Consider the following 15813-nt stretch of genomic DNA (forward strand, 5'->3'; position numbering starts at 1 on the left):
CCATAATCATATACAGAAAGAAGAATAGAGAATAAACTGATTAAAAAGGGATATATATTTTCCTTATTATTAGATCGAGTTAGGTTTCACATCTGTAATGGAAAGTTGGCACCAGTAGTTTTACTGATAAAATAAACTTATAAAATAATACTCATAAAATGTAATAGCCAAATGATATGCCATAAATGTCCCAAAGATGCAGATCCCATCTCACAGACCTTTCTACCCTGCTCTTACTGACAGCCAAATCCAGACAGAAACCACAGAACTCTTACCAACAGAGGCTGATGGGGAAGCAGAAACAGAGTTTTAGTCACGTGAACCCCGACTCTGATGGTGCTTATACCTCAATAGGGACTGGTCTGGGGACTCCCTTTAAGGATCCTTTCAGACAGGAAGATTTTCTTCCTGTAATAAGAGCTGACTAGCGACATACAGTAACAAGACTATCGGCATTGAACTATACTGGGACATATAGGCCTTAATCCGATTGTTCATCCTCGTGCGGTTTGCATTTGTTGGCCGCTCACGAGGGATGAATGATCGTACAATTGTTCACTCCAACAATGGTCTGTGTAAGGGTTAGTTCACACGTAAATAACATGTGGCTTATTTTGGCACCGGAAAAAAAAAAGCTTCCTAATTAGGAAGCTTTTTTTGGACCTTGCCAAGCTTTTTTGGAGCTTTTTTTTTGTAAAAACAGCTTTAAAAAAAAAAGCCAGGCTGTTTTCCTCTCATGTAAAGTGAATGGGCTGAAAAAACCGAGTCGCGTATTTTTGCAAAAATACGCGCAGAAAAAAAACGTGCGGTTTTCGCCTCCCATTCACTTCTATTGCTTTCTTCAGGCGGAAAACGCCTAAAGAAAGGTCATGTCGCTTCTTTTTCTCTGCTAGCAGAAAAAAAAAAAGCTAGCAGTCTACATAGACCACTATTGTAAAGGGGCTGATTTTGAAGCGAAATCCGCTGTCAAAATCAGCCTCTTTTCCCCCGTGTGAACTAGCCCTAAGATTCGGGATAACAATCATCTTCTATGACTGATATCTTGTTATTACGTATACAGTCACTTTCAGTGGTATTACATCTATCTAATCATCAGATCCTCCAGAAATAGCTTTTTACTAAGACAGACCCATAACTGCAACACTGGGCGGCAAGCTATAAAGGAATTAAATGGAAATATATCCCAAAAGTGTGACACAAATGTGGACAGTCATCACAAGGGAATGTACAATCCTGCTGGTAATACTAACTCACTTTTATGTCTTCTCTTCCTCCTAAGGAGCACTCAGCAGGATGCCGGAGATGCCGGCCGTACGCCAACATGTAAATGTGTGGTTAACCTTCACGGTTTCAGACAATCTGGGCATTTGCATAGAGCACATTACAACATGGCTGCAATCCAGGAAGGTTATGGATTCTGCTCTGTTACCTCAGTCACTGACAGCTGGATAGTCATATAACCACAATGGAGAGAAAATTATCAATAATACCCTATGTAATGGTAGTAGATTTCACATTAACCTATATAATGGTAGAAGATTGCACTGGAGTAGTGGTCAAGCATGTGCACGGTCGCTTCATTCAAAGTCTATGGAAGTGCTGTAGATGGTGAAGTACATTGTTCAGTAAAGCCATAGAGATGAATGGAGGGTTTTTAGAGGAATATCTGTGTGACAACGGAGCCCGTTTTAATGAATGGTGGGGGTTGCTGCAGTCAGACCCCCGCCAGACACTTATTTTTCTTATGGATACGTCTTAACCTTAAAACTTGATATAACAAGGATATAAAGCAGAACTGAATCCATCACTTAGCAATGTGACAATACAAGTAACAAATTAGAAAGGACTCCTATCTTTATACTTCTCCTCAATCCTATTATTTTACCCGTATTCAGACTACAGGCTCCTCAAATAGCAGCTTTATCTAATATAAAACATCTTGCCCTGCAAAGTCTTACTGTACAAAGACTCCCGAGGCCACAAGTGTTTATAGTGTTTGTACGTAAGTCAGATAGCGCAGCGGGGGATATTATTTCTTCAGATGTAGCAAGTATAGCTTTCCACTTACCCCACAATTCTGACATAAGAAGTCGCTATTTTCTGGTTGCCAGCGGCAAACACAACTTTTGGTCATCTTTGATGTTGGACGGATGAAATGAACACTGAAGATTTGGTGATAAAAGGTCAGGATATTCCCCAACACTATCCTGAGAAGTCATTTAGTATAATATTTAGTATAGGATCTGCTACAGGTAATGTGGACTGTACATTTACATATCAGAAATAAAGATGGTTGTCAATGGAAAATATCAATGGCAAATGTGGAGAGTCTAGAAAAGACAAAAGTTGTCAGCCACAATGTACTGTACAGTATTCATCTGGTCTGAGAAAGCAAAGATCATAACAAAACTTTCCAAGGATATGCCTCTCCCTTCCTACCGCAGGACTGTGTATTGTGAGACTTTATACCTTGCTATGGGTTTAAAAGCTTCCTATTGATTTCAATGTGTAGCGTGCGTAAGACCGGCACACATTGAAGTCTATGGGATCTGTTTTACAGCGCTCACTTTGACATGTGTTTATGTGTCTGAATGAGCGGAGCGTAAACTCCATGTGAAAGCTCCCTTAGTGTCTATACGGACACTAGAGCAGCAGACCCTTTAGACAGCTTTACTATACTTGGGGTGACCATTTATTATTTTAAAGCAAAATAAATTCATAGGTAACCCATTTAACAATGATAAGATATTATGCTATAGAAAGCTGGCACAGAACTAAGGCTCCATTCACATCTGCGTTTGGGCAGTCCACTTGGGGATACCTGAATGGAAACCTATACGCATAGAAAAGTGGTTACCTGGGAAAACATGCGGACCCTATAGACTATAATGAGGTCTATGTGGTTTCCATTCAGTTTCCGCACTAAACATGTGGAGAGAAAAGTGCTGCTTGCAGGACTTCTCACCGCATGTTTCATGTGGAAACCGAATGGACCCCATTATAGTCTATATGGGCCGCATGTTTTCCCAGGTAACCACTTTTCTATAAGTTTCCATTCAGGGGGGTCCTGAAGCAGACTTCCCGAACAGAAACCCAAACACAGATATGAACCGGGCCTAAGTCAGCCTTTTCAGTGGCTTCTCTGTTCTGTGTTTCAGTGTAGCTAACACGTTAAGGTTACGGTCACATCTGCACCGAAGTCTCCATTGGATGGAGGACTTTTGCTTTCGCCGGTTTCAGTTTTGAAATGATGGACACCCAATGGACTCCATTATAGTCAATTGGTTCAGTAAGACTCCATGAGTTACTGCTATTTAAGTAATCTGCCTCTCTATAGTTCTGGTCCCCTGATGGATCAGAACAAGTGAGAGACAATGTTAATGTGAACCTAGAATAAACGTCACGTGTGCCAAGTCTGTATTCGCTTTAGTGCATATGCACCTAAGGTTAATGAGGTACAATAAGCATAATTTTGGAGAAGGAAAAAAAAACTAAAATGTTGTTTAGGGCGGGCGTTTGCTTTATGCAGAATGGAGGAAACTTAAGATTGATAACTCCAGACTTCAATCCAGATAACACAGGAGCCACTTATCTCATACAGGAAACTCTGGAGCTTCGAAAGATGCCAAAAGCAGTCCAATGTTTTATCACAATGTGGCAGATGATATCTGTAAATGTATGGGATGAAGCCCTATACTAACTTAATAGAGAACACCTGCCTCATTGTCCACCAGGCATTGTCCAGGATGAAAAGACACAGATGTGCAAACAGCAGTGATGGGGAGGACAAGGGAGGAGGCCTAGGCTATTACTAGAGCACAGGGAAAGGACAATGGGCAAAATAATAGTACCTTACTGGTTCAAAACCAGCAGGGACAGATTCGTTTTAGTTTCATTTAAAAAAAAAAAAAAAAAAGGCTCCCAAACCAATAACAGTACCATGTATATAATATAGGTATTAATGTGCATGGTGTCAGATATGTGGAGAGGTGTGATGCCATGCTGCCTCTACAGCAGCAGAGCAGCCTATTGCAGTTTTATCCCTTTCAAGTGAATGGGCCTAAGTTGCAATACCCTGCATCACCACTAGTAACATAAACAGTGCGCTAAAGGTGGCCACAATGCATCACTTACAAGTTTTCTGGAAATGTTAATATTGACAGTGGACCATCAAAATCACATCTGCGAGAGGGAACGTTCTGGCACCCTTTGCTGATCAGTTAATGGAAGGGGCAGCAGTGCGCCAGAAGCAGGCACCATGGCCATAAATGGTACTGCAGATCAGTACTATTTATTTGACCTTTTGGCCCTGTTTACATGGCAGAATTTACCGCTGATTTTGGGGCAGAATGTATTTCAGAATATTTGTATTATTTTAACAAAAATCGGTCATGTCTCCCTTTTGTTCTCTTACGTCCACCAGTCATCTGTGAGGCTTGTCCGCGTCACAAAAAGGGGACATGGGTCAGCCAAAAATGTTCTGCATCTGCCTTTTTGGTTGTCCAAAATCTTCAATGTGTGGACTGCTTTAGGTATGGAAGCCTCCAGGAACATATAGACAGATTACATCATAAGGCGACCCATAATACCAGGCTGTAAGGTGAACATCTGCATTATCAGTCCAGTTATTAGTTCTCCAAAGAGAAGGTTTGTAGGTTGTGATATCTAACAATGGCAGGAAACCTGGATTATCACAAAGCTGTCAGCTAGGGTTGTGTTTGTATTCCAATTGCAGATATCCCCGTCTCTCTAGGAATAACATGACCTTTAAGGAAAGTGTGAGAAAACTGCTCAAGCCTTTATGACACCACCAGATAACATGAATTATGTATGAAAACATATAGGATTGTGAGCGAACCGCAGCGACTACCAGTCTGATCACAATGAATGAATGAATTTTATTTATATAGCGCCAACATATTCCGCAGTGCTGTACAATTTGTAATAATACAAATTCAAGTACAGACAGAAAGATACATTACAAAGAAAGTCATTTGACACAATGGGACTGAGGGCCCTGCTCGTAAGAGCTTACAATCTATGAGGTAGAGGGGGTGACACAAGAGGTAGCAGGGGCGGCATTGCTTATACAGGGGGTCAGATAATTTTGTAATAGAGGTTACTGTCATTACAGAAACATAAAACTTTGAGCAGTCACCAGTCGTGTCCTTTAACATGTGGATGGTGCTTGGACATATAAAGTTAGCCTGAAATGGCATCATATCATGTGGGGTAATGTGGGAGCGGGGACAGAGGAGGGTTAAATTTTAGGGATTCTAATTACGGTACGGAAGGGTTTACATTAGGAATTGTGATAGGCCTGTCTGAAAAGATGTGTCTTTAGTTTGCGCTTGAAACTGTAGAAATTGGGAGTTAATCTGATTGTCTGGGGTAGAGCATTCCAGAGAAGTGGTGCAACTCGGGAGAAGTCTAGTATACAAGCGTGGGAGGTTCTGATCACAATGGATGATATAGTGTCCAAAAGTCACTACAAATGTAATACTGATATGGTTTCTCTGATCCTGTAGTTCACGTTAACAGTTGTTGGCTTGATCGGTCATACACATGCAAGCTCAGCCAAGTGTGTACATGTTCTGCACAGGAGACTGGAGAAAGTCACCGCCAGAAGAGTCTTCTCACTCCAACAACAAAAGGATTGGTATCCAAAAACCACCTGATCCTTATCCCACCCTAATATGTATCATCTGGGGAAAGTTGGGAGGCCCCGCTACACATTAGAAATCAGCAGGTTTGGAAGATATACATCTAATGTGTATGGCCAGCATTACTCTGTACTGGTTATTGACTTGTATTAGTTGTAATGTAAATGGTAATATAAGTTATCTGTCTTTGTGGTATAAGCATATAACATATTCTAGGTGTTTTGCCCGCTACAGAAGTTATACTGTAGTGACCAGGTTTAGACTTGAGTTGATAACAAAAAGGCAGCTGAAAACAGCTCAGTTTTAAAGGGGTTGTCCCATTATGCATGCTTATCACCTATCTATAGGACAGCAGATAAGTGTCCTTTCATGGAGGTGGAGGTGGGCATGGGACTAAAAGTTCCCTTAGGGCCTCCTTGTGAATGGAGCGCCAGTGCACTTGCATGACCAGCACTTCATTCACTTCTACAGGGCTGCGGCCAATTCCGGAGATTAGTCCCAACAGCCCATTAGAAGTGAATGGAGCGCTGGTCATGCAAGTGCACTGGCGCTCCATTCAGAAGGAATCGGACACTTATCCCCTATCCACAGGACAGGGGCTAAGCCTCCATAATGGGACAACCTCCTTAAAGCATGCTTTGGGTTACTAAAAGTGCTTCCTTAAAGTCTACCTGCATTTATAAAACAACTTTACATAAATGAATAGTGCAAGTGAATATAAGAAAATAAAAGAAACACGCTCTTAAACCCAATGGAGTTTATCCATCCAGGGTTTCATTTATTGCATTACTCCATGAGTTATACATCCCGGTGTATACAAAAATCTCCTGAACGTCCGTCTTACAGTGTTGTCATTCGTGTGAATGTTTTTAGGTGTACCACCATTTTAAGGCAGGTTTTCTCAACGTATTCCCAACTGAAACTGATGAACAAACAGCAGAAAAAAAAAATCTTTGGGTGAAGGGTTGCTCGGGTGGCTAGTCCAGTTTTATCCATAATGTTAGAGCACGCAATGCTGATTATTTTCATTGTTTAAACACTTTGGACAATACAGAGTTAAAGGGGATGTGATATAAAGCCTGTAAGGGTTTTCCACCTGAACAGATGTGGAGTGAGCCTGGCGGCTCTCCAACGTATTCTGCATCCTGTAAGCTAACACAAGTTCTGCTACAACATAGTTATGTATGTTTACTGTACTACCGCCAAACTGTCACATAGTTTCTTGACTTACTGGTTGGATTGTGGGTTTTGTTTACAGCGGTGATGTCATATGACTATACCTACATAAGATTTTACCTCATAGGATTCCTCTTATGCTACTTTGCAGGTCACACAGCACCTACTATACTAACACACTTAGCCTTCATGTACATAGATACAAATCAAATCAAATCAAAAATGCTTTATTGGCACGTCCGAATAGGACATGATGACACCTATAGACTTCTATGGGACTGAACCCCCAGAAGTACTATGCAAAGGGGAACAAGACTTTGGGAGACGGGGACCAAGATCTCTTGGAATAATTATTCTTTATATTTAACTACATGGACATAGTATGGAATAGTTCCCCTTTTAGAATTAGGAAACTGTCTGTGTGAATAGTGGTCACTGCGGGGAGTGTAGACTTTATGAAGTAACGTAATGTTCTGTCTCATTGTCTCTTCCTCTTTCTTTAACCAGAAAAAATGGCAGAAATATTTCCCAACCGAACTATTCACATTACAACCAACTTGTATTGGTTGTAATATAAATAGAAGTTGTATGTTGTATGTCTTTGTGTGAACAGATCCGCAAGTGGTGTAAGTAAATAACATATCCCATATGTTCTGCCCGCTACCGAAGTTATACTGTAGTGATCAGATTTAGACATGTGTTGATAACAAAAAGTCAGCTAAAATCAATAATATCCCCCCCCCCGCAATTTGTACAATTGTCGGATTGCTTTGTTAAGGTCACATTTTATGTTTCAGGCCTTGGAAAAGGTTCTAAATTAAGGTCAATGTATAAAATCCTGCTGGGCTTATTGAAGGTCCCTGCTATAAAGTTGTGCTTGGGGGAGTCAGGTGGGGGCTGCGGCAGGTTATGGCGGGATCATTTTAATTAATAAGAGCTATTAAATGTAATGGCGGTGAACAGGCTGCGCCTTGGGAGTGAGCCTAAAGTATGTGGTAATGGTAATGTCATTCAGGAATGGCTTGACTGTGAAGAACAGGAGTGAGGATCTTTAGGAGGGTTATCGGTGCCCTTAAAGTAGACTGGCTTTGCTAGAATGGCGGTATCTCACAGTATCCATGAGTCCCAATACATAACTTCTCTAGCTTCTCACCTGAACCCCTACTGTGATTTTTGTAGTCATGTGATTTCTAGATAAATCTGTGGTCATTTAACAGCCAAAATGGAGGGGGGAGGGGTCAACTATGCTGAATTTCATGTATATTGTGAATATCGGCAGGAAAAAGGGAGAGAGAGCTGTAGCACGAATGAGCTGTCGGCTGACTTCTCTTAATATATCAAATAACAAAACATTTCAGGCCATTTTCTGGCACAAAAATTTATACTAAAAAGGTACAAATTTTAGAACACGTTAATTTTTCTCAAAAAGAATTGCGACTTTCCCCATGTTGGAGGCAGTGGGGCTTAGCGATAGGAGCTAATTTGACATTCTGGCCCATGGAGAGCAGAAGCATCTTTTGTATGCATGAGCCTCTTAATAAAATGTTACTCTAGCACAGGGGAGATGAAGACGGGTGTGGGAAATGTCAGTCTTGACATATTTTCCCCTCTAAGACTATTAAAGGCTGAAAAAAAGCAGAAGCCATTTAAGAAGCCCAGTCTCATTAAAGCTTGCCATACACATTAGATGACACTTATTACTCCTGTTTTCTTCCATAGCAATGCTCACTTGGCCAGGAGTGCATGTGTTTTCAACAGGGAGAGTTGCATAATCCACTGACAAACTCCCTTAGGCGGAGGTCCCACACTGCTAAAACGCAGCTTTTATTGTTGCAGATTTTGCTGCTATTTTTTTTTTTTTTTTAGCCTAAGCCAGGAGTGGACTGAGCAGAAGGTAGAAGTATAAGAACTTCTTATACATTTCCATTTAGTTGAATTTGGTTAAAAAAACTACAGCCTTAAAGGGTTGGGCGGGTTAAAATCCTTCATGTACTACCCTTCTTTGCTCAGTCTGCTCTCAGGGAAGAGCCCCGATACCCCCATTAAATCAATGGTCAGCAGATACTACAAAAATGGCCAGTTTTGGCAAATATTTGTCTAATGTATGTGGCCACCATAAAGGCAGTCTGTCACTAGATCCCAGTATATCAACCCAGCCCTGCATTAGGTTAAGGTCACCTGAATCAAAAAGGTTTCATTGTGATTCACTGCCTCTGTTACCAGGTTCGCGCTGCTTCTGTCAAAATGCAGAGTATCTCTGTGGAACAATGAGGGTGGTGTTTACCTCTTTGGAGCAACAGCAACGCCCTCATTGCTCTAAGGAGCTCATTTGCAGATATAGACAAAAACATCGATATCTTGGCAACAGAGGGACCAGTTCACAAGGGGAATACACTGTTTGATTCAAGTGACCCGAACCCATCTACCTGTATGGCTGCTTTGTTGGGTTCTGGTGACAAACTTCCTTTAAGGTTGCTATGTTTTATGTGTATTTGTACATACTATGTAAGGGAAGAGGAAGGGGGTTTTGTTTTTTGTTTTTCTTTTTTTTTTTAAATCAAAGTTATCAGACAAAACATTAGAGAAGAGGAACTAAGCAGATTGCATATCCAAATCCTACCAGCTCTATTAATCCCATATTAAAGGAAGTAACTAAAACACGACAATGTCTGCGATGTGTAACCCAAGTATTATGGAATAGCAGCTACATGTCAGGAAGTCACTGAGACATCCTGTTTCGGAGCAGTATTTACTCACACACCTGACCATAACATACGGTACATTGTACATAATAGGTTGTGGCTGCATAGCCGGTCATGTCAGTACATGTACTGACTACACGTATGGAGTTCCTCAGCCCACTCATTCAGGCAAGAAAATTTAGATTTTCTGAATGCCAGCGACTAATAGGTCAGCAGTAAAAATGTGAAATTTAGATTGCTCTATAAACTGAAGGTTCTTACAATTCAGAATCCCTTATAAAAGGTCCTGGATGGATCTCAAGCCACAAGATTTGAGCTTCCAATTGACTGTGTTTGGAGAATCGCCTTGTCGACTGCTGCTTGAACTAAAAAAAAAAACCTCAGGTATCCCAAAAAATGCCACCCATGCCAGAGCAGCAAGCATTTACTATATGATTATTTACAGGTTGTTTAGTGCCAATGTGTAGAATTACAGCTCGGTCTTATTCACTTGAACAGGACTGAGCTGCAGTGAGATACAGCCAGCTTAGCTACGACTTGACCCAGCTAAGTGAATGTGCTCGGATGCTCCTTCATTAGAATAAGAGGTCACAGGATCTAAATAGTCCGACCACCATGATCAGACAGTTACCTCCCATTCTGTGAATGAGGGATATGTTTTCATTATGGTAAATCCCTTTATATTCATACAAACCATTATAAGTAATGTCTGTGTTATCTACTCACACATTTGTGAATCTGGAGACTTCAAGATCTTCTTCGAGTCATGCCATACGGTCTTGCAGTCCTCCTGTAGCTTGTAAAACCGGGGCCTTTTCCATGAAGCTGACTTGACTTTAGACAGTGGACTTCCCTTTAAAAGATATTTCAAATCCTCGTCATCTTGTAAACCTGAAGAAAGAAGAACATTTTCATATAAGAAAGGTTGTAATAGGTTTCTACAGATGGAATATACATACTTGTCATCTCTCCCAGAACATCCAGGAGCCTCCTGCAAAAAGTAGTGGCCTCCAGGTGTTCTGAAAGAGATGGTAAATCTCATCCCAGCAGACTTCAGTAGAAGAAATGCCCCCTAAGGGCTAGTTCACACAGGGCTCCGTGTGTACACACACCGTTGTGGCTGCTGTGATGGGATGCCGATGCAGTGCACTGACATCCCGTCGCGGCATTCTGCAATAGATTAGACCCAGGGCTGGAGCTTCATGCCGCGGCTGATTCAGCCGCGCAATCCGCAGCAAGATAGAGCAGCTCGCTTCTTTTTTCCGCTAAAAGCTAGCAGAAAAAAAGAAGCAAGCAACTCCCATTGAAGTCAAAGGGAGCAGCGAATTTTGAGGCGGATTCTGCGTCAAAATCCGCTGCACACTTGCCCCATGTGAACTTGCCCTAAAGCCCTTTTCATATAATTTGCATGAGAATAAAACACTGATTTTCAAAAAATGGAGCTGCAATGCAATAAGCATTAAGAAATACATATTTGGAAAGTGTAGAATTTCCTGCTGACAAACTCCCTTTTATTGTACATCATGTGACCAGCCTTGCTCTACTTCAAGTACAAGCAGCAGGAGCAGAGCAGGGTTGGTCATGTGAAGAAGACGGGGTGTCAAGAGAGCAGGGTGAAATAAAAGACTTTTGATCCACTGGCAGCAAAGTGAAAAGCTTGGAATTGACATAAAGCACCATGGAATTAATGGTGCTATATAAATAATAATAATAATAATAATAATAATGATAATAATAATAATAGCAGAGGACTGGCATCTATATTAGTAAGATGACCCTTCTAGTGCAATATAAAATATATATATATATATATATATATATATATATATATATATATATATATAGCAAAAAGACGTCTTTTCCCTCCACATTGGGTAAAGAATGCCACGAGCTGAGCCTGTTAAACTTCCCTTCTGTCTTATTTGTACCACACACCAAGGACTCTCCCGATCCACCATAAGGTAGGGGTATGCCCCACTAACATATCGAATGTGACCCACCTCTTGGTACGCACAATCTAGGGTTGCAGGAAGGACAAAGTGCCACCATGATCAGAGAGGCCTGAGATACCCAGACAGCATCTTGGGCCTAGTTTCCCACCAGGACTCCTGTCCCAAACGGTTTCCCCAGGGCTGTGATTTGTTTTTGTTTTTTTGTATATTGCCAAAAAAGCAAACGTTTTAATTTTAACAATGCTATGTACGCCAATGAATACAAACAGAAAATCTTCCATTTGTGTCCATCATTCTGACAGTGTTACAGGGGTTGCCCAAGATTTCAAGGAAAAGATAAAAAAAACAAAAACAAACAAAAGCAAAAACCATGACCGTTCCACTAGTTGCTCTAAACCCTGGAAGCCCTTTTAGCCTAAGGCGGCAAAAAAGTGCTGTGAGAAAAACTGCTGTGCCAACGCATCGCAATTCTTCCCTCAGCGCTTTTGAGAAAGTTCACAGAGTTTTCTTCTTATATTATACTTATAGGGAAACCGCCAGCGTTTCCATAGGTATAACTGACATGCTGCAATTCCCCAAACCTGCAACGGTTTTGGAGATCACAGAGTGTTTAATGCAAAGTGGGGATGGGATTCGCTAATGGAGATGGGACCCCGGCCTTAATGTCTCTTGTTTTGATCAGCTGACTGATCAAAACAACGGCTATAAAAACAGCAATGTGGTGATGTAACAATGATACTCCATAATACACCTGCCTCGGGTATGAACCAAGTCACTCCATCTGTATTTCCAGTACAGTCACTTCTTTACAAGAGTTAACTTCTGGCCGATCCCCACACCCTCATTATACATCTCAAGCGCACAAAAGAACTGACCCATAACACAGTTTTCATTTCCATCTCTACAGAGTCCAACAACAAAAGCACCACAGGCACTAGGTGTGGTCACAGTACATGAGGAAGGTTACGGGTGTCATAGGTGTGGTTCTGGTTCACAAGCTACCAAGAGAAGGGTAAAACAAGTAACCATGGGGCCCCTTAGAAAAACCTGTAATAAGGCCCCATTCTACAATGACCACCTTAAAGAGATCCTATCATTAAAACTCCATTTTTTTCTGCCTACCACGTAGGAATAGCCTTGAGAAAGGTTATTCTTCTCCTACACTTAGGCGTCTTCTCCACACCGCCGTTCAGTATATAATCTGGTTTTGTCAATATGCAAATGAGTTCTCTCGCAGCACTGGGGGCGGTCCCCAATGCTGCGAGAGAACTCTCCAGTGCCGCCTCCATCTTGTCCAGGAACATCTTCTCCCTGTGTCTTCTTCTAGCGCAGGCTTCAAATTTCTAGGCCTCAGTCAGCCGACTGCGCATGCCCACAGGCCACAAGAAAATGGCCGCTTACAATACTGTGTAAGCGGTTGTCAAAGGTTTTTCAGCAACGTGTCAAAATACATAGAAAATTCTCTATAATGGGGCGTTTTCCACCCTGGTTAATACACACTATTCCACAAGCTCATACCAGTTACAGCCATAGTAAGACTCATCTCAGGCTGCTCTGGAATGTAAATGCTTTACAGATCTGCCTGTAATTTATGGAGACTTGCAAACGGTGCAGATCTATAACCAGCAACCAAAAATCTTTACATCATACTGATGACCAATACAGAGGCATCCGACACTTCAACTAATAGGAGCCCCGCTATACAGTGGGTGAGGCTGCTTTCAGAACAGCTGATCTGTGTGGGTCCAGCTGTCACATCCTCAAAGATCAACCTATCATGTGGATAGGTCATCAGAATGAAAAAAACTGTTTTGGGACCAGAAAACCTCTCTAAGGTGCCGTTCACATGGCGTAAACGCGAGCTGATTATGGCAAAATACATGTGTAAAAAGAATACACGTGTAAAAATCAGACTCCCATTGACTTCAATGCCATTTTTTACACGTGTATTTTACCATTAATCAGCTCGCGTTTAGTCCGTGTGAACGGCCCCTAAATCATCAGAGCATCTCTCTAATTCAGGGACCCATAAAGTCCACACATTAATCATGCAGCTCATTGATTCCAAAGGAAATCATGTCCTACTTCACCTAATATTCACATTACAGTTATTGGGGTCCACTGCTGCCATAGGATGAGAGAAACAGACATTAAAGGGGTTATCTGGTTTTTAACATTGATGGCCTATCCTTAGGAAGGCTCATCAATATTAGATCTACGGGGGTGAGACACGCAGGACCCCCCCAGGTCATCGGTACCGAGACATCCTAAGGATAGGCCATCAATGTTAGAATGGAAGTAGAGTAATAGCTCCCTCCATCTGTGTCTATTCCCATTTACTATAATGTAATAATAATAATAGTAATAATAAATTTTATTTATATAGCGCCAACATATTCCGCAGCGCTGTACCATTTGTAGGGTTCAAATACAGACAGAAAGATACATTACAAAGAAAATCATTTCACACAATGGGACTGAGGGCCCTGCTCGCAAGAGCTTACAATCTATGAGGTAGAGGGGGTGACACAAGAGGTAGCAGGGGCGGTATGTAATGTAAAAAAAAAGATGGCAGACAATTTCTTCTGTCATGTTTGTTTACTTTTATTTTTTTTAAAAAAAAAAAAAATCCATCAGAACAGTAAAAAAAAATAAAAAATAAAAAACAGTGATAATTTTATTAGTGAAACACAGCAAGAGAGAAACACAGAGCTTTCTGCTCTTATTACACCTATAGGGAAAACTCCAGCGTTTCCGCAGGTATAATTCACTTGCTGCGATTTCCAGAAACGCTACACTGACGTTTTTTTAAAACCGAACACAGAGTCGGACATGCAGTACTCTGTATCCGGTTTTAAAAAAACGGTTTCGCCACGGAGCGCATAAAAGGCTCACTGGCGCTCACAGCCGGACTCGAACGCTGGTGTGAACCTAGCATCCGTAGTATAAAATGCACCGAAAAAAAACCAAACAACAGTGAATAATACGTCACATAAATAATTCAGCAATAAACAATTCATCTAATCAATTATTTACAAGCGAAAAAACGTAGTAATTATATATCTGGCAAACAAATCCTACCAAGTGTCCAATAAATATACACAAATCAAGTCACAATTAATATCTGTAAACCAAGAAGAAGAAAGACGTGGCCAAAAAAAAGTGCTTCCATGTGTACTCCTGGCCATTTAATGTGTTCTTTTCAGTGTGACTTCTACCTTCTTTCACTTGCTTATTGGGCTCAGATAAATTGGGCTAATAGCCATTGGAGTGGCTTATATGGTGGGTTCTGCTCCTAAATCATCCACAAAACCCATATAAGATCTAGTGTGCTTATTTTCTTCAGCGCCCTGCATTCATTTCTGTCCCGTACAGAATATGATGAGAGGCAGATTCAGGGTGTAATTTGGCACTGATTTTGAGGCGGAATCTGGCAAACTCTTCAGTGTGAACATACCCTTACCTGTTGAGAATCTTTATACACATAAGTTGACCAAAAGCAGTCTCTTCTAATCTCCCAATATTAGGGCTGGGTGATTAATCGACAAATAACCAAAGCCGGACAACAATCAGAATAACCAATGTGATTTTGTTCACGTTGGTTATTTCGGTTTGGTTACTACAATATTTGCAAGGTTCCGCCTGCAGATTCATTCAGACCAAACACATCAGGGCAAAACTGCAATTATTATACTAGAGTATAATGAACGAAGGCCCAGGGGAGGTGACCAAACATAAAACCGTGTTTCTCACCTCTCCTGGGCTTGGACACAACTCTGTGCTGACTTTGGGTCTTCTAACTGATATCAGGCGTTGAGGCCTATGACTGGCCCTCAGTGGTTCACGTGGGGTCATGATCCATGTGACCGCTGAGGCCCAAAATCACAAAGATTTCCATTCTTAGGCCGAAACCTTTAAAGGCCCAGTTCACATTTGCATTCGTGCCATTCCGTTCCTCTCTCCACCTGAAAAATGCACAAAGTCCTGCAAGCAGCACTTTTCTCTCCAGATTTTTAGTGCATAAACCGAGACGAAACCACGAAGACCCCATTATAGTCTACGGGGTACGCAGATCTCCTAAGGTAACCAATTTTTTTTTATAAGAATTAGGTTTTTGTTTGGGGGGGGGGGGGATCACCAAGCGGAGTCCCTGAATGGAAACCCAATATATAAAGCCTAATATCTCATCCAGGGCCTTTATTAAGACTGGTATAGAAAATTCCAGTCTTAAGAAATTTCCCCCAGTGTCTTTTTCTGGCAGTTTTTGCTCCAGTTTGCTGAACCAGTCTAGCAAGGACATATACGGTACTACTCACCATA

The 15813-nt window shown here is 41.4% G+C and overlaps 1 protein-coding gene across 2 annotated transcripts in view; it reads right to left on the reverse strand.

The window, feature by feature from the left end:
- Positions 1-15813, reverse strand: part of PLCD1 (phospholipase C delta 1) — a 79384-nt gene that overhangs the window by 25759 nt on the left and 37812 nt on the right. For both annotated transcript variants that reach the window (XM_075271490.1, XM_075271489.1), the window contains exon 2: positions 10268-10432. In XM_075271490.1, coding sequence (XP_075127591.1) covers positions 10268-10432 — 165 coding nt within the window. The remainder of the gene's footprint in view (positions 1-10267; positions 10433-15813) is intronic.

The sequence above is a fragment of the Leptodactylus fuscus genome, chromosome 4, assembly GCF_031893055.1.
Source record: "Leptodactylus fuscus isolate aLepFus1 chromosome 4, aLepFus1.hap2, whole genome shotgun sequence".
Classification (NCBI taxonomy): domain Eukaryota; kingdom Metazoa; phylum Chordata; class Amphibia; order Anura; family Leptodactylidae; genus Leptodactylus; species Leptodactylus fuscus.